This window comes from Protopterus annectens, chromosome 3.part0 (assembly GCF_019279795.1).
Source record: "Protopterus annectens isolate FY-2018-M chromosome 3.part0, PAN1.0, whole genome shotgun sequence".
In the NCBI taxonomy this organism is placed as follows: Eukaryota; Metazoa; Chordata; order Ceratodontiformes; family Protopteridae; genus Protopterus; species Protopterus annectens.
The window spans coordinates 800,474,012-800,494,159 of NC_056731.1; the positions used below are offsets into that span (position 1 = coordinate 800,474,012).

The 20,148-nt window shown below is 43.1% G+C and overlaps 1 protein-coding gene across 1 annotated transcript in view; it reads right to left on the reverse strand.

Moving 5' to 3' along the window:
* The window catches only part of TERT (telomerase reverse transcriptase), a 1,470,615-nt gene that overhangs the window by 1,134,664 nt on the left and 315,803 nt on the right, over positions 1 to 20,148 (reverse strand). The window contains exon 8 of the mRNA XM_044065146.1: positions 1,090 to 1,175. Within this exon, the coding sequence (XP_043921081.1) occupies positions 1,090 to 1,175 (86 nt within the window). The remainder of the gene's footprint in view (positions 1 to 1,089; positions 1,176 to 20,148) is intronic.

Consider the following 20,148-nt stretch of genomic DNA (forward strand, 5'->3'; position numbering starts at 1 on the left):
AATGCTACTTACTGACTGACAGTACAACAAAACTGCAATGTAGCAAAAAAGGAAAATGCTCAAATGGGATGCAACAAAATTTGCAAAAACAAATCTAAATTATGACATACAATAAAATATGCAGACTTTAATGTAAAAAGAAAGGGAAAGAGGAAGGAAGTGGCATGCACAAAACACAAAATATTTTTATGCAGGGATGGAACAAGTGCACAGGCAAGCACACACACAGAAACAAATTACTTGCTAATTAATTCAATCAACTTCAAAATCACCACAAAACAAAAAACAAGCCTTTAATAATGGCACTTAACAGAAATTTTGACTAAGTAGGTAAACATCAGCATTTTTTCCAGATAGCTGACAACAAGCACAAACTTTCGATTAATCCAAAGTGATTATAGCAATAACTCATGCCTGGGTGTGGGTAATGCTGGATTTACCCACGGTTGGCGTGGTTTGGTCCCGAGGGCGAAGCCCGAGGGACCAAACAAAGCCAACCGTGGGTAAATCCAGCATTACCCACACCCAGAAGTGGGTTATTGCTATTATACCATGACATTATTTAAGAAAAGAAACTATTACTTTTCTTAAATAACGGCATAGTATAATGCCTGTTTACTGCCCTTCTGCAGATGTCTGGCATCCGCGACAGTTCTGATGTACTGCGCATCTGCGCAGTACATCAGATCTGTGGGCAAAAGCAACGGAGAAAGCAAGATCTCCGTTGCTTTTTTTTTTTACTGTTTTCGCTATGTTAAATAGGTTTAACATAGCGAGACAGCTTTAAAATAAGCAACGGAGATCTCCGTTGCTTATTTTAAAGCTGTCTCGCTATGTTAAACCCATTTAACATAGCGAGACAGTGTTTTAAAAGTAGAGTTATACTAATGGAAAAAAGTCCGGGCGACCGGACCTTTTTCCATTACTAAAACTCGATTTACAATGTGCACGCTGGCCAATCAGCGTGCATGTTTTGGGGGGGTCATGGTATAATATCTGATTTGCAACCACAAAATATGCCACAAAAGGCTGCCATATTGTATTAACAGTAGCAAATATACTGATCAGTGATAATTTTGTCCAACATACCTGTCATTAATTCTGATAGCACTGTTACAAATAATCCGATTAAAGAAACAAAACAGATTGCTAGACGTCTCATTCAAATTCAGGCCCTTAAATTAAAAAAAAAAACACACTCAATATGTTTGACAGCAAGTGGATACATTCTTTACTCACAAGATGAATTAAAAATTCAAAAAAATTGTTCTAAATAAATCAGTTATCTTATTTAAAGTTAAATATTTACAACAATGAATCGAAACACTTTTGCTTAAATTTTCTCCTTCCTTTTTTCCAGAAATGATGCTCCAGAAAAGTACAGTTATGTAAAATCTTACCATAACAACAGATGTCCTTCCCTTCATTGTTGCAGTATTCCTTATTCAAGGATTCCCTGCCAAGGGTAGCCCGACATCCAGCTAGTAAACTAAAGGCCTAGGATTACTAGTACGTCATACATCACACATATCCTCCATGCTCAGGGTGTAGGGCATTAAGGTGATGTACAAATGCATCTTCCTCAGAACTGAAAAGCCCCAGGAAGAACAACAGTCCAAGGAGTAAAAACATTTCCAGTCCAGAAGGGAAATAAGAAAAAAAGCAGCAAAGGGAAGGGGAAGGACATCTACTGTTGTTAAGATTTTACACAACTGCACTATGTCGTTCCATATCACTGTTGCAATATACAAAATCTCAGAAGGAAACTTGAAGGAAGGAAGGTCAAGCACAGCCCTCAAGCTATATAGGATAGTCCTGCCAAATCCGGATCTAGCTCTGGAAGTCGCATCCAGTTTATAATAAAGTCCAAGTAGCTGTCTCAAGGATGGAACTGGTATACAATCCTTTGAAAAAAGCACCAGAAGACGCCACCACCCTGGTAGAATGAGCCTTAACAGAAGTAGAAAGGCTTTTTCCATGAAAAGAGTAACAAAAGGAAATGGCCTTAGAGATCAAGCATTAATTGTTTGCATAGAAACAGCCAAACCTAGAGACCGCGTGGCATTAGTTTTATCTAAATAATATCTGAGTTGTCTATGCAAATCCAATGTGTGAAGAATCTTCTCACTACCAGTCTGCAGAGAAGGGAAAAAAGGTGGACAAGTTAGTAGACTGATTAACATTCAACTTATTAACCATTTTGGGCATAAAAGTACAAAAAGACATCCAGTCCCTATCAAAAACTAAAAAAGGAGGGGCAGCCATAATGGCTCAGACACCTTTCTAGCTGAAGTAAGAGCCAAAATAAAAACAATTTTCTAAGTACAGTGCTGTAAGGAAGCTGAAGCTGCAGGCTCAAAAGCCTGAATCAATTTTTCAAGAACAATTTTATGGTCCCAGGAAGGAGGAATAGGCTTCCTGGGAGGCCTAATGTGAAGGACCCATTTAAAGAGTTGTTGGACCTCAAATCTAGAAGCCAAAAGTAGATGAGCAGAAATAATTGAGAGGTGGGCTTTAACTGAAGAGTATGCCAACCCAGCATGAAGCAATTCACACAAATAAGACAGAACCAAAGGAACTTCCACAGAAAGTGGATCCAGGTTACAAGCAAGACACCAAACAGGAAATCTCTTGCATCTGGACAAATAAGATTTCCCTGCTAGTGGGTTCCCAGCTTCCTGCAGAACCCAAAGCACATCCTCAGAAAAAAGGTGCCGAAAAGGGATCAAAATGATATAATCCACAGTGTCATTTGAAGAGTGGAAAACTGAGGATGGATGAGAGACCATCTGTCTTGTGTCAGTAGGTCCACCCTAAGCGGTAACTTGTGATGACTGCCCTTGGCTAAGTACAGAAGAGTGAACCAATACAGTCTGGGCCAAAAGGAGTCACCAACACGATTTTGGGACAGTCTTGTTCTGTCTTGAACAGGACCCTTGGTATGACAGGAAGAAGAGGGAAGGCATAAAGAAACATTCCCTTCCAGGAGAAACAGGGGGCGTCCACCTTTCAAGCCAGAGGACACTGGAGTCTGATGCAAAAGAGAGGAAGTTGTCTGTTCAGAAGGGAGGCAAAAACATCTACCCGAGGAGTACCCCACTGGTGGATGATGTCCCAAAACACATCTCTGTGAAGCATCCATTCTTGAGACTGTGTTACGGACCTGCTCAGAGAGTCTGCCACAATGTTCTCTTCTGAAGGAATATAAACAGTCTGAAGAGTCACCTGATACTGGACATCCAGATCCTAAACCTGAAGAGCTAGTCTGCTCAACAGGTAAGACAATATCTCCCCTTGTTTGTTGATGTACCACATCACTGAGGTATTGCCTGTAAAGATTTTGAGGGGCCCTGGAAGGACTAGAGAATGGAAGGCCTGAAGAGAGAGAAGGAGAGCGCTCATCTGTTTGATGTTATATGGTCCTTCCTCTGACAAAGGGGTCAAAGGCCCTGAACCTTTAGAGGGCCAAAAGAAGCTCCCCCACCTCATGTATGAAGCATCAAAAAAAGAGTTTGTTAGAGGGGACTAGGGGCGGAAAAGGAAGGAGAGACAGTTGTTGAATCCACCACTGAAGCAATAGCTTGAGGCATGGAAGAAAAGGAAGCCCAAATGATGAGAACTTTGAAGCCAGACTGACTTTAGGAACCAGTGTAGCATTCTCATATGCAGCCTGGCTACAAGAACCATAGAGAAATGGTGGAAGGCGTGCATCCTAGAGCCCTTAGAAACTCCCTGTTTGTAGAGGAAGAAGGGACTGAAAAAATGCACAGACAAAGCCTTGGAAGGCAGTATAGGAATGCTCTGGAGCCTGCATCCAAAAAAAACATGATCCTGAGAAGATAGGAAGGATTTTTGGAAATTTGCTGTAAACCCTAGGCTCTGCAAGAAGCAAATAGTGTAAGGGAGGTGATGAAGCAGGGTCTCTAGAGAGGAAGCCTGAATGAGCAGGTTGCTCAGATAAGGAAAGATATGTATTCCCCTCATCCTGCAAAAAGCAATCACAGGAGCAAGGCATTTGGTGAAGACCCTTGGGGCAGCAGAGAGGCCAAAGGGCAAAGCAGAGACCCAAAAATGCAAGGAAAAAAACAGAAACGCAAAAAATTCCTGAAATCAAGATTTATAGCAACATGCGAATAGGCATTCTTGAGATCCTGAGATAAAAGAAGATGAAACAGGATTTGAAGGGATAACATTCAAAAGGAAGGAACCTATTAAAAGGTGTTGAGCTGAGAAAGCTACAGAATACGAATCCAGGTGCCTTCTTTCCTGGGAACAAGAAACATTGGAATAAAACACCTTCCCCCTTTTGAGGAAGAGAAACTGCCTGGATGGTGCTTTGAAACAAAAGGGTCTGAAGGACATCTGGAAAAAAGGGGCAGCTGTACCTCAGAAGTTTGAGGAATGCCCAAAAAAGAGAGGAAGGAATTTCCATACCATGTAATACCCCTGACGAAAGATGAACAGAACCCAAGAATTTTGAGTGATCCTTAAGCAATTGTGTGAGAGAGGAAAAGACGAAGAGATTAAGGAACTTGACTTAGGAGGGAGGGAAGAAGATAGACAGAACCTGGCTTATCTGAAAAAGGAGACTTTTGAGCTGTAGGAGTCTGAACAGACTTAGGAGGAGGATCCCTTCTAGAACCGTTTTACCTTTGGGAGGAGGGCAAGACTGCCTACGTACAAAAGCAAGATCGGGGAGATAATTCCTCTGAAATTTGGGAATAGGGGAAACAAAAATATGTTTCAATTCTTGCAAGTCCTTTCCCTTCTCTTGCAAGGACTTAAAAGCTCAGCAGCAGAACCAAGGAGATTTTTGTTGCCAAGAGGAGCATCCACCAATTTAGCTTTAATATCATCAGGCAAAGGTTGGAGGCGAAGCCAAGAATAACGCTTTAATACAGAACCAAAGGCAACTACTCCAGAAGAAGCCTCAGCTGCACCATAACTACATTTAATAAAATGATGGGCTACTTGAGAAAAGGATCCCAACAAAGAGAGGGACAAATCAATCAGAAAGGTCAGAAATAACCCGAAAGGCCTGGGACAGAAGAGCTAAAACATACCTGGTCATACTGGTCTAGTAGTTAATAGCCCGAAAGGCCAGGGTAGCAGCACTGTACAACTTTTTGCCTAACCTTTCCATGGCCCTGCTGTCCTTGTCCAAAGGAAGTAATTTAGTGGAAAGTAATAGTTTGGAAGGTTTGTCTGAAGAAACAGAAACAACAGAGGGATCAGCAGAAGCACATTTGTAAAGAAACTTATAATCATCAGGCACCTTATGAAACACCTATCAGTTTTTTGGGAGCTGGGGGCTGAGAGTCAGTAGCCTGAGATGCTGATGATAAAGTGTCCAACAAGGCAGCAAGGACAGGAGGGATAGCAGAAGGCTTAGCAGACTCCACCTAGAGGAGCTCATAATACCTCTTCTGGACATCAGAAACCTGGGTACAGTCCCATTTAAAAAATTCCATCATCCGAGAAACAGTATCCCCAAAGGAAAGCTCTTCAAAGGGAGAATCTGGACTAATGGAGTCCTCCTCTTCATATCTTAATGGAGAAGGAATCTGAGAGGAATAGGCTAAAGACTCTTCTTCAGAGTCCAATTCATCATCAGAACAGTCTTCAGAGTCCAATTCATCATCAGAACAGCCCTGTTCCCTAGGTCTCTTAAGAGGAGTAGAAGACCAAGGGGGGCATGAACAGAGACTCCCTGTGGGGGCTTCAAGGCCATGAATGCATTAAACAATCCCTGTGAGAAATCCTGCCACTCACACTGAGGATCCTTAGAAGCAGGGGAAATATGTTTTGTTTTCTGCTTCTGTTTCAAGGGGATGTCAGCCCTAAAGATCTTAAAAAGTTTGAACCTTTAACTACACTCAATCAACATAAGTGGAATCTCTTCCCAGACAAGAATCTGCAGAACACCCCTCAACCCCCTTGGTTATGATCATCCGTTGTTCTCCCTCAACATCCATAACAGATGTCTGCGGAGCCTCCAATGATGTGCAAGACACTAGATCCATGCCAGCCTCCAAAATGGTCATGGCAGAGGAATTCAATGGAACAACCAGATGATCATCTGGGCTTTCATCAGCCTCAAGAAAGAATCCAGGGGAGGCAGCACAACAGCCAAATATGACTTAAATTTTTTGGTTGTCGTCTTCTTGGCAAACAGCTGACCCTCGGGATGGAAAGATACTGCCATTGTACCTTGCTCCAACAACTCAAGATGATGGTTCTCAGGGTAGAGGGATAAAGAGGAGAAATGACTACGAAGAGTTTTAGAGGCAAACACCTGACAAATCAGGCATGACATATGGTTGTGAGAAGCACCCAAACAAAACAAACACTGCCCATGATGGTCCTTATGGGGAATCGGTCTCCCACACTTGTATTTTCCCTTTATGGATGACATGTAACTTCACAACAAAAGTAAATAAAATCAAGATAAGAAGCAAAACCCCAATGGGGCACTTATCTAAAACGGCTTGGTAACCAGTAGATGAAGGAGCATTCAGACCAATGAGCGAAGATGGTGTTTAAACTAGCAGCAAAGAAGTTCTGAAGTAGGTACATCCGTATGTCACCTTTACGCCTTACTGCATGAGTGGGGAGCATAGGTATGATGTGCAATGTATTAGTAATCCTAAGGCTTTGGTATACCAGCCGGACACTAGTCTACCCTTGGCAGGGGATCCCTAGAGTAAGGAATACTCCAACAGTGACATGGAAGGACATGAACTTTTTATAATATGCCGAATTAGTTCACCAACTCAAATTAAAAATGTCCTGAACACAACACTGCTTGCTTAGCCAACAGCATAAGGTGAGTCGTCTGAGAAAATCCCTCTTCATAACAGGCAGCATGTTGTTTTACTCTATGGTGACAACAGAGAAGGCTGGCAGTGCTGACAATCTATTACAGTATGAAAAAAACTGATAAATGAAGACCGATAAAAATAATAGAGTTCCTATAGCACGAACAATTAAGTAGCTGGTCTGAAATACTAACAATGTCTTTCTAACACAGAATCTTTCATAATGTTCCATGAAGTGAGGATTCTATCCTGTAGTGATACATATGATACTTGTAACTCATTTTTAGCTCCATATTTGTGGGATTTCAGGAGTACCAGACAACCCATGCTTTCAATTCACCAAATCACAACTGCTGCTCTTTTACTACATTTCATAAGATGGCAGACAAGAGTAATGTGTGCTCTGCATAGTCATTTATACAAAGCAATTATTAAGCAAGCAATGGAGTGAGTGCAAGGTCACATTCCATGAAGTCATTTACATGACACAAAAAAATAAAAAACAATATGAAAAGGAAACAGGCAGGCCATTTACTTCAATCGACTCAAAGTTAAATTAGCTGGCATGCCTTTCTGAGACATACTTTTTGATCCTCCAAATGCCTAATTTGATTCTCAAACACCTTCATTTCTAAATAATGGCAAAGTCGCATGACTTCACCATCAACATACTGTATGGCACATCTGGACTGTATGGGCAAGTGACCATCAATGGTTATAACATAACCTAAGATTCAGTGACAGTCAGGAGGTTGGAAGGGACCTCTCCTCTTAGCGTGGGGGGGGGGGGGGGGTGGAGAAAAGCAAAGCCTTCATAAAAATTTTTCACAAGCTGCCCAATCTTTGGGCTGCAACTAAACATGCATTTCTGTAATGCTTTATTCTACATGCAAGTCTCCATTTAAGCAGAGTATTCCATGCAACTCCTTTTCATAAGTTTGCACTACATCCTTACCTTTGTCAGAAGCCTGCAAGTCATGGGTCCCAGTTGTTCCATTGTCAAAGTCCATGCATCAGTCATTTCTGACCATTATGACTTCCTGACAGGCAGGATTGTTCCACATCTTCATAATCCTGCACAGAAATCATAGCCTCATGGAATATTCATTTCATAACAAAAATACCTGCCCCGTCCACTGTTTAGGCCTGCAAATCTGGCAGTGTTGAGTTTTATCTCTTGGAAGACACTTTCTGGTTGCCAGTGCCTCTGCACTTTCTGCACCTTTGCCTACCTCTGAAGAACCTCTACTTTTCTTGGGATCAGAATTTGTGAATGACACATTTGCACATCCTCAGTTTGAATCCACTGCTTCAACAGCTCTGAACTTCACATCTTGGAAAATACTCTTCCTGAGGTCCACTACTTCCACTTGTTAGGATTTCTGCCACCTAGGCCCTCAAGTCATTCACAAAGATATCCCTTAAGACTAACCCAAGTATCCTCCTGAAAGTGGTGTCACAACTGTTAAACCAGTCCTTTATCTTCTTTTTTTGTTAATAAGAGCAGAACCAGGATAAAAAGAGCCCTTCATACCACAAATGTGCACCATCAACTCAGTTTCCATCTTAAATGGGCATATGCATTTTGGAAGATGGAACACTGACAGAATCCTTTGATAAATGTCAGGAAGGACTCATAACTACCCAGCAAGTGAATCTTTAAGATGATTGCTAACTGCATTACCTTTTCCCTTCAGGTGTCAAAAGGTGGAATAAGCTGCTTTCAAAGGCCAAGCAACATGGGGTGTCATTTCCTCTAGTGTTTACTTCAAAATATATCCACTGCAGAAATTTTGCCAAGTCAACTTGCTGTCGGTTCATGCCTTCATCAAGCATTACTGCTTTGACACTGACTCCAGTGAGATGGCCCTGGTTTGATAGTGTGGTACTACAGCAGTCATCAGTTTGAGACTTTGTTCTTGGTTGACTTCTAGCTCTTTCAACCATGGGAGTTATACAGACTGGGATTCAGCTCAATTGTAGACCAACCTAGTAGGGTTCTGAATATTAGATGCAGCAGATATGTTCTTAGTTAGCTGACCTAGAAGAGCAACCTCCCTAGTAGGTCATAATTACATTCTAGGCATTCTCTTGTGTTTGGTTATCTCCTCCAGTTAGTGTCTGCTGCTGGAGTTTTCTTTAAGTAAGGCTGAATGTATTTATATATCCTTTTAGACAGTGAATGTGTCAAGGCAATGTTGTTTTTTTTCCTGATATGCAGGAAAAGGAAGTTAAGTCTTATCATAAAGTTCCATATGTGTTGTAGATCTTTATTCATTCATTACTGACAGAACTTCAGTTCCGTCCTCGGAACCGACACTGCCGTTTCCAAGCTCGCGCCAGCCAAAAACTCTCAGCTAAGACCTAGCCATAATGCCCCTCTCATAGTCTCTTTAGATCGAGTTTGCCTGCCCTTATATTATAGAAATAGTAAAAGAGACAGTAGGAGGCTCTGTCTGAGCAAATACCTTAACCAGGAGATCATAAAGTCCACCAGGAGTCCAGGCAGGGGGAAGGAGGGTGGGAAGTAATGAATGACTAAAGATCTACAACACAGATGGAACGTTATGGTAAGACATAACTTCTTTATCTGATGTTGTAAATCTTTATTCATTCCTTACTGATAGGACCAAGTCCCCAACTACTTGAGTCCTGGATGGCCCTAAGGAAGGATATTACTGAGCACCATAGAACCAAAAGATGCTCATCTCCTGGAGGCCAAATCCAATTTGTAATGAGTGATAAAGGTATGAGGTTTTACCCAAGTGGCTGCTGCGCAGATATCATCAATAGAAGTCTGGAATGAAAAGCCACAGAAGTAGCCATCAATCTAGTGGAATGAGCCTTTACTCTGGAAGGTAAAGACAGTTTATTCTGATGGTAGATAAAGGTAATGACGTTTCTAAGCCAGGAGGATAGAGTCACTTTGGAGACAGGTTCACCAATCTGGGTCCTGCAAAGGCCACAAACAACTGATCTGTTTTTCTGAAAGATTTAGTTCTGTCCAAATAAAAACAAAGCTGCCTATGAACGTCAAGGGTATGCAAAAGACACTCCCCTCTGTTTGAATGCTGAGGGAAGAAAACCGGCAGGTCAATAGATTGGTTAATTGAAAATCCAGAAATGACCTTGGGCAAGAAGGATGGGTCAGTACGTAGGGACACTCTATCCCTGTGGAAAATCAAGTAAGGTCTCTTGACACTCAAGGCCTGTAACTCAGATACTCTTCTTGCTGAGGTAAGGGCTACTAGAAGTAGAGCCTTCCAAGATAAAAATTTTATATCATATGAATTAGAAGGTTCAAAAGGAGGGCTTGTTAACGACTGAAGTACCAAAGTCAACTCCCAAGGCTCTATGGGGGGCTTGACAGGAGGTTTAACACATAATACTCCTTTAAAGAAAGTTTTGCACAGATGGTGTGACATAACAGAAGAATTATCGAATCCATTATGAAAATTTGCAATAGCTGCTAAGTGTACAGTGATTGTCAATGCTGAAGCTCCTGCATGTAGAAGAGCAGTCAGGTACTGTAGGATCTTCTAAATAGGCATAAAGAAAGGGTCTATGTCCTGATCTTTGGGCCCATGTAGAGAACCTAGCCCAATTACTAGAATACATTTTTCTGGCAGAAGGTTTGTGTGAAGCCAGAAAAATCTCACGGACAGGAGATGAAATATTGGGCAGCCTGGCAAACACCGGAAGTGGAGGAACCAAGCTGTGAGCTTGAAGCTGTGGAGATTGGGGTGAATCAGTCCCTGAGGGTGAGATAGCAGACCTTGGGATTGATCCAGGATCCACAGGCTGTGACTCAAATGAGGCCATAGGAAAGGAAACCAGACTTGACAAGGCCAAAAAGGGGCAATGAGGATCACTTTGCTTCTTGACCTTTGGGCTTTCTGAAGGAATTTCGGGATGAGAAGAAATGGGAGAAAGGCATACAGTAGACCCGGGGGCCAGTCGTAAATTAGAACATCCCTTGGTGACTCCCCCTGAGGGGGGATCAGGGCAAATAGCTTCTGCATTTGTTGTTTAGGGGGGAAGCAAGCAGGTCGCAGCAAGGCCTGCCCCAACGGCAGAAGATCCGATCCACTATTACGAGACTGAGGGACCACTCATGAGGCATCAGGATGTTCCTGCTCAGATTGTCTGCAATAAGGTTGGAACTTCCGGGAATGTGTGTTGCTATAAGAAAGTGATTGGAAGCTATTGCCCAGTGCCAAATTTTCATGGCTTCCCAACACAGGGGGTAAGACCTGGTTCCGCCTTGTTTGTTTATATACCAGATGACTGACATGTTGTCCGATAGAATTGCAATGGTCCCAGATGGGAGGGATATATGGAACACTTGCAATGCTAAGAGAACTGCCCTCAATTCGAGGACATTTATGTGCAAATTGGCCTCTATGGGGGACCAGGTGCCTTGGACAGTCTTTCCCTGGAAATGCCCCCCCCCCCACCCTAACAGGGAAGCATCTGTGGTCACCGTGGCCCTGGGCTGGGGGAGACAGAACGGTCGACACCAAAGATTTGTTTCTGGCTTCATTCACCATAGCATTTCTTTCTTGCAAAGGTTTGTAAGGCAAATCATGTGGTCGAGTGGGTGGGTTAAGACCAACCATTGTGATGAGTGTAAGAGAGGCTGTGGATGAGAAGATTACTGGTCGTGGCGATAAGGAGCCAATCGTCTAGATACGGAAACACTTGGAATCCTTGTAGTCGAAGATGAGCTACTACAACTGCCAAACATTTGGCGAACACTCAGGGGGGGGGGGGGGGGCTTGTCAAGAGAACGAATGGCAGTACCCTGAACTGGTAGTGATTGGCTCCCAGCCAGAAGCGGAGAAATGTCCGGGAGTGCTGGTCCACCTTTATACGGTAATACGCATCCTGGAGATCTATAGAGCACATCTAGTTGTCCTTCCCTAGAAAGGGGAGGATGAACTGTACCAAGACCATACAGAATTTTTGAGGTTTTATAAATTTGTTCAATAGGCTGAGATCCAGGATTGGTCTCCAGTCTCCTGTCTTTTTTAGCACTAAAAAGAACCTCGAGTAAAAGCCGGATCCTCACTGGTCTGGTGGGACTGGCTGGATGACTCTTTTTCTTAGCAGCTTTTCAATTTCTATGGCTGCTACCTCCCTTTGATTGGATGAAACATCGGGAATTCGTTTGGCGAGTCTGGGAGAAAGACCGAATGGGATATGGTAACCTCTGAATATTATTCTCTGCACCCATACATCGGTAGTAATAGGTTGCCAGGCTGGTAGGTGCAGGAAAAAAAAAAAAAAACAATCCCCGACTGCTTCCAAAGGAAAGCAATTGGGCCGCTGGTTAGGAGCGCCGGTAGGGTCGGCCGGAGAAGGAATCTCTAGTGCCCTGGTTATGCGGACCCCCTCAGCCCTGAAAGGGGCATCTTCCAGATGAGTTGTCCCCTCTGCCCCAGGGGGGATTGCTCACCACAAGTGTCACGAAAAGATCCTTGGGACTTTTTGAACCACAATTTCCCTCCCCTCTGGTTCCTGGAATAGGGGTGGAAAAATGTATGCTCACAGCCAGCAAGGTCTTTCCATCTTTCTCACTTCGTGATAGTGTGTCTCATACTTTGGTACCAAAGAGTGAAGATTCGCCGACAGGCGCGTTGACGATGGAAGATTTAAAGGGGTCTGCGAAATCAAACAAATGCATCCTAGCATGCTGTCTCATGACGATGCTTGATGTGGCTGCTCGAGCTGCCCCCTCGGTGGTGTGAGATATCAATCACCTCGAGGAGTTCATGATAGATTCCAGAGTAGCTAGCTGCAAGGCGACAGTGTCATGCATCTCATCAGGCAGTACCCCCGCCAAAGAGGTAGACTTTTCAAAAATTAGGTCTTTTTGGAGGTGAGTGGTGTGCCAGATAGTTCAGCGACCAAATGGCAAAGGTCGCTGAAGCATAGGTCTGCTTCCCCAGTCTGTCCATGGCCCGAGACTCCCTGTTCAGGGGATGAACAGTGGAACTATCTTCTGCCAGTTACCTCTTGGTGGCCGCTGCCACGACCATGGAATCAACTACCAAATGCTTGGACCAACTGGACTGGTCTTCGGGGGTGGATACAATTTTGTCCAACCTTTGGGGAACAGGTTCTCCATTGTCTGGGGCATTCCAGGCATGTTGCATGATCAGCTTTACAAGCTCATCTGCCAGTGGGGTCACCCAGGACGTAGATGGCCAGGCACAGACGGCCTGCAAGAACACCGATTCCTCCAAATAAGGGTTAGAGGACTTCCAGTCTCCCCTCTGCTTGAGGATTTTGAGAATGTCTCCAAATGAGATGTCTTCTGGGGGAAACCGTGAGGACCCTTCTACCTCATCGCAATTTAGCGTCCTCAGTGATAGATTCCTCAGGGGAATCAAGGTGTTTCCTCTTGCACCGTTTCTTCTGGGGTGGCTCCTCAGTGGGATCTTCTGAGGAGGACTTTGGAGAAAGAGTTCTTTTCAAGAGGGAAGGTCTTGTGGCTCCCGTGCCCGGGATCCTAGAGTAGGGGGTTGGGACAGCTGCATGCTAGAGGGGGGCTCTGGTGTCGATGCCACTGGTGCTGACTGCGAGCCTGTTGAGGCAAGGACCCTCCCCATCACCTGGAAAGCAGGCCCGCCTGAGGAGGGATGGGATCCCGGAACCGAGAACAACAACCATGGAACTGGGGTCACACCCCACCCTGAGGAGCCCGCCTCCAGGTGAGGAGCTCCATGAGGACTGGTAGCTGTCGGTGGAGCTGTGGACATAGAAGGTGCCATTGAAAAAACTGGGAACTAAGGTGCTGACAGCCCAAACACTGCTCTGAGAGTGCAGCGGTTCCAATGGAGCCGATGCACCAAGGGTAGTCGGTACTGACAGGGGAAACTCTACAGTCGAAACAGAGACAGTATGCACTGGGGTGGTCATTGGTACCGAAGCCTGGGAAGAGGCCAGAGGCGGATATACTGGTGAGTATGCTGTGAAAGGTTCCGTTCCAAAGAGGATGGAAGATCTAGCAGGGGTGGTCAATCATCTAGCTGCCAGAAGCTGGTCTACAACCTGCACTACATCTTGTTCTGAAAGGCTCTTGTTGGATCTACAGGAGGCTGCTGAAGGAGAGTCAGGTCTTTCAAGAAAGGGGCTAAAACTGATGCCCCAAAAAAGGGTCGTAATTTGGAGAATATCTTGTTCTAGGAAGGTGTTCAACCTTTGGAACTGAGGGGGGTCATAGTCTGTGGAGCTGTATAAGCTATCGGCACCATGACTGGGGATGGTGCCGAAGTGGGTATGGTTGTCAAAGCCGGTGCCAGAACCAAGGACGGCACCAAAGACGATGGTGCCAAAGCTGGAACCGTGATAGAAGTCAACATCAGAGGCGGCACCGAGGGCGAAGAATCACAGCCTGGTGCTGAGGTTGTCTGCGCCAAAGGTGCCAAAGAAGCTCGGTGTCGACTCAGTTCCAAAACGGATGGAGATGTAGGAACCGAGTGACTCCGTTTCTCTCTGTGTTTTTTGGTTTTAGGAGGTGGTGAGACCTCCATCCCAGAGACAGCCTCCAAAAAAGGTGTTTTCATTAAACCTTTCAAAATCAATTTGTTTTTGCGCTCAGCTAGAGTGCGATTACTGAAACTGGAGCAGATATCACACAAAGCATTTATATGATCAACGCCCAAACAATAAACGCACCAAGCATGACCGTCTGAGTTAGGAATCTTACGCCCACACTTATCGCACTGGTTAAACCCCAATTTGGCATTTTCTGACATAATCTACGCTGACAAAAACAAAGTCAAAAAAAAGAAACAACAACAACAGCCAAATGAAAAGAGAAAGTTTTTTTTTTTTTAATATATAGAAGGAAAAAGGAGAGTACCAACAATGGAACCTAGAAATGCCACAAGTGGTAAAAAGAGGGCCGAGGGACAGTACCAACGATGGCATAAGGGTAACTACCAAAGGTAGAGGGTAGGAAGTAGAAGAAGTTTACAGATGAGAGGAGAAACTAACGGGAACTGACTAAAAGGTAAAGTTTTGAAAGAAATTACACAAATTTTACACTTAGCTTTGAGAGAGAAGGCTTGGCATCTCTGACAAGGAACGCGGCAAACGAGATCTGAAGACTAACAGAGGGGCATTATGGGTAGGTCTTAGCTGAGAGTTTTTGACTGGCATGAGCTTGGAAACAGCCATGTCAGTTCCAAGGATGGAACCAAAGTCCTATCAGTAAGGAATGAATAAAGGTTTACAACATCAGATGTGTATTTAGTCAGTGGCTGGAGGTGAACTGGGGAGCTCTGACATTAGGAATACTTTCCTAATGTGGCACATTATATCACAACATGCTCTGGTGGCAGCTAAGTTACCATCCGCAAGAACTTCAGACCAAAAAAAAAAATGACAAGCTGGATTGGAAGACAGACAGAGAGGGAGCACCTTGTCTGTCATTTTGCAGGTGGTTCAGATTCATCTCAGTTATTTGTATGAACTGGCCACAGTTATTCTGTAATCAAGGCCCATATATGTGCAGTACATCATTTCAATCCTGTTCCTCAAAACTGAAACAAAGCTCACAACTGTGCAACTCAAGAACAGGAGTCAAGAAGTGGTTCTCAGAACCTGAAAAATTGATTTTACTATGAACATAAAATGCTGAGAAAGTGATGCCTCAGGCTACAGTCCACTACCAGACACAAAACTCTTCTCTGAATACATGCCATTTTCACTGCTCAGGTAACATATGAAGAGTTGTAGCTAAAATGAATTGGGAGGGGTCCCAAAAGAGTAGCAATCATACTAAAAACCAAATAAACGAAGACAAAAAAACTAGACTTTAATAACTTTCAGAACAATACTAAATGAAACCCTAAAAAACTGTGTTCATCCACTAAAAAAATCTTGCATCCTGGACAACAATTTAACCCAAACCTCTCTCCCAATAACACCATTTGTAACTGCAATACAGTTCAACTCTTATTTTATAGATAGTATAACATTTCTAACCAAGGATTTCTCAACATCTAATCCCAACCCTCCCCAACAACCACATATCACCACATCCACTTTCACCTTCAAGCCTATGTCCACATCCTATATAAAAGTATTCAAACTTAAACCATGCTACGCTTCAGCTGATGACCTTCCAGGCGAGTACTTAAAAATAGTAGCCAATAGCATTGGCTATCCTGTCTCAATCCTTATAAATAGGTCAATCCGGGAATCCCACGTTCCCTCTCCCTGGAAAAAGTCACACATTTATCCCGCTGCACAAAGGAGGAAATTCAACAGACATTAATAACTTTAGACCTATAACAATCTTATCTCCCCTCGCCAAAATACTTGGAAAATGTATTCAAAAACAATTGCTAGACTGTCTCCTGCAGGAAGAATTCCAATCCCCTACACAACATGGTTTCCGTCCTTCCCATATTTTTAGCACTGCCTTTCTAACCTATATAGATACTATCAATGCAGCTAGAGAGAATAGCAAACTAGGCTCCTCCTTATTTATAGACTTGTCTAAAACCTTCAACACAATTTGTCACAGCAATCCTCTTCAAATGTCCTCACTAGGTCTCTCTCAGCCCACTGTTCATTGGTTCAAAAGCTAGTTGTCGAATAGGTATCATTCAGTAAAATGGCACTCCATCACCACCGGTGTACCACAAGACTCTGTCCTGGGTCCATTCCTCTTTAACATTTTCACCAACACCCTCTATACTTCCACACAACAGATCACCCTAATACAATACAAAGACAATACCACTCTCATTTCCACAACTGACAACATGGTACACCTCCAAAAAAAAAAAAAAATTCACACTACACATAGAACCGACTTCTCTTCCACATATCACACCATGGACTACAAAATCCTGCTACCTACCTACAGACTGGTTTGTCTCCTGCCATTCTGGGCATTTCTAACACATGATTTCTGGCATTAATATTTTGTCTAGGTGCTCAGTCACCCTGTGCTCTACAAGGTTCAATTATAGGCCAACTGTTACTCTCAAAAGTTGAAAGGCTTACAGTATCAGTGCTATGCAGACAATACATACCTTTATATCTTCTTCCATTGGGTCAATATGACTACTTGGTTTCACTAGACACGGATCTAGAATACATCCAAACTTAATGAAATGTTATCACTTTAAATCTACAATTCTGAGATGGTAGCCATGGATATTCATGCCACCTTAAGGAATTAAAATTGTCTGTGTCTAACTCCAAACATTGTTTACAGTTATGACAAACTGGATTTCGTAAAGATAATTAGACATCCTGAACAGTCAGTGACAAAAGACTGACAATGAAGGACCAGGTGTCCTCTGCTTTTGGAAAATCTCATTCCATCTGAGATAAATTGCCCATATCATGCACGTTCTTCCTCTGCAAAACTTCTCTGTGGTAATGCATGCCTTGGTTCATGCACAAACACTAGGAAATCAAACTGCAGACCATTACTAGCCTAGCCAGTAACCCATACTCCAAAATTCCCTCCAGCATCAAGGAGGGCAGTACAAGATAGACCTGGGGAGAACTTGAGACTGCCCTTCTTAGGTTTACCTTGAAGATGGCACGGGTACTAATCTGCTTGACATGTAATGGAAGTTGTTCAGAGGTGGGAGATAACACTAGGAGATAAATTTATTGCACCAGCACATCTTTTTCAGAATAAAAAGTCCCTTTAATCTGGAAGTTGAGAAACCATTTCTTCAGTGAAGGAACAGATGATCAAATAGGGTTGAAACTTTCATGGTTCAAATTGCTAGACATAGATCCCCATTTAGGAATCTACAGGAAATTTAGTATATAAGAAGACTGCTAGTCTATCCTGATAACTACAACTTATGAGGCCACTAAGTATTTTTGTTATGAACCACAAAGGTCTCCAAAGTTGAGTTATATGTTTAACAAATACCAAATGTGACATTATATTCAATAATGGGTCAGATGCGATATGAGTAAACAGGAATTAGGATTTCTTTGAATCTAGAAGAGATGCCTTTAGAAATTAGATGAGACAGGTAGAAGGCTTTATTAACTATTGCAGTGATGTGATGGTCAAAAAAAATAAGGAATTATTAACAAGAATGCCTAGATCTCTTACACAATGACTCACTGGAGGGGTGTCTCAACTATAGGGTATAGGAAATGTTTTGTTTACAGAACTAACTATACTACATTTTTTTCACATTTAATTTCACATCATTGTCTTTACATCAATTGTTAACATGGTCTAACCCATGCTGGAACAATTGCAAGTGGAAGATCAAATGACATCTCTCACTTTACAATCATCTGCAAATGCTGACTAAAGATAACCACAATCCAGGAGTGTCACTCTAAAAAGCAGATGTCAAATAGAAGAGGGCCGAACAATGAGCCCTGTGGTACACTACTGGCAATTTTTGCTTTTAAAAGAGTCATCTTCAATCCTAACCGCAAAGGGTTTGTCAGACAACCACTTAGCTAGCCACTGCAGAACATAAGGTCTCCTTTCATTTGGATTACTATAATTATTCATGCTTACAGATTTCAGACAAAAAATTATTTGTTTTCCACATGCACACATACCATACACCCATTCACATGCTTAAACAAGTTAAATTGCACCTGCAAAATTCTAAACTCTTAATGTAGCATGTTTATGAGATCATGTCCTTTGATCCTCTGAGCACACCGCAGTGCATAATAATCATCTCTTACAACAGCCCAGGTAGTCTTGCTTCTCTTAGTACACAAACTGCCACCTCCTACGCTGGAATACTAACTTTAAGTTGGTTTATGAAGAACTATATAAAGAAGTTCTGCACAGTAGAAGAGCCCCAGGCAGATTAATATATGAAGAGGCAGCAAAACACAATAAGGTTAGGAAAGATGGTAGATGTAACCCGTATATGAAGAAAGTCAAGGCAGGAAGGCCCAATAGATAACAAGTCAATTTTATAAGACAGTGAGTTTAAAATTAGGAGAGCATGTAGTACAGTTGCTTAAAAATATCCCTGATGGGAAGGCAAGGACTATGGGAGTTGCCACCATGGTGCTTCTAGGGGGAAAAGAACCTGGAACTCCTACAAAATTTTTGACCAATATCATTTTGTAGTACAATCACACTACTGTAGGCACAGTGATGGCTGGACCTGCGAGTAACAGCCAGGTTAAGTGAACGAGCAAGACCTATGGAGATTGCCTTTTCTTTGGAGAGTGAAGTCACATGTGGGGCCACACCTCATCACTCTCAGTGGCTTGTCAACCAATACCAGCACATAGGGGGATGAGCCTCCTTATATTGTGTCAAATACTACTGCATACAACCATGGCAGCATGTGGCTTCACTCTCTCCAAAACTCTATGTTGGTCTGGCCAGATGGTGACCCCCTATACAGAAAGGTTAATCACCCAGGTGAGTGTCATGAAAGGAGGAGTGGACTTTGGAGCAGCCACACTGCAGGAATAGATCAGCCACAACTTGCCATGCAACTGGAAAAAAAAATCAGAGAATCATATTCAGTCCAGGTAACATGCTGATTGCTAGGGAACACCTAATCAGAAGGCCTGACTCAGATACCATGGAAGGAAAGTAGCCAAGAAAGATGATCTGTAGGCTCAAATAGCTGCAGCAACCATGGCTACCAAAGGCAGACCATGCAGCACTGATGACAGCTACTACTAAAATGAAGAAGACCATCAGCAGCCAGAGTAAGTACATGGAATTCCCAAAGGCACCAAGAACCTGGCTGTCCCTTACACTTTTCTGTCAAAAGCTCCCACTCCCAGGGTACTATGGGATGAGCTATCAGTTTGACAAGCTCAGAACCAGAGCTTTCTGGGGGAGCACCCTCTCAGAAAGTCATACTACTTAAAGATGAAAGAAGCCCCATCAGTGCACTTTATCCATGCCCACTCACAAAGAAAAGGAGAGGGAGAACCCTAAACATGGATAAAAGCCATTTAAGAAGAAGTGTAAGCAAAGGAAGAGGGGTTTACCCTTTTCCACTGGAGTAGGGGGATGGATAGACAGAGAGAGCGAGACAGAGAGTGAGAGAGATAAAGACTGAGAACTAGATAGATAGCTAGATATATTTCTTTCAAATGGCATGTCCTGAAGAAATAGGGCAGTCCAAGGAGGCAAAATTACTAGAAAGGGATGCACTCTACAATAAACTTCTAAGCCAAAAGGCCAATAAAACAAAGGCATACCTACAATACAAGAGGTTCAAGACCCTCAGTTGGGGGGAAGACTCCAGAAGGGGACAGAAATAGCTGTCACTAAGGGAAGCTACATAACAAGCTAAAACTGAGTCTTCATCCTCCTACCCACAAGGAAAGA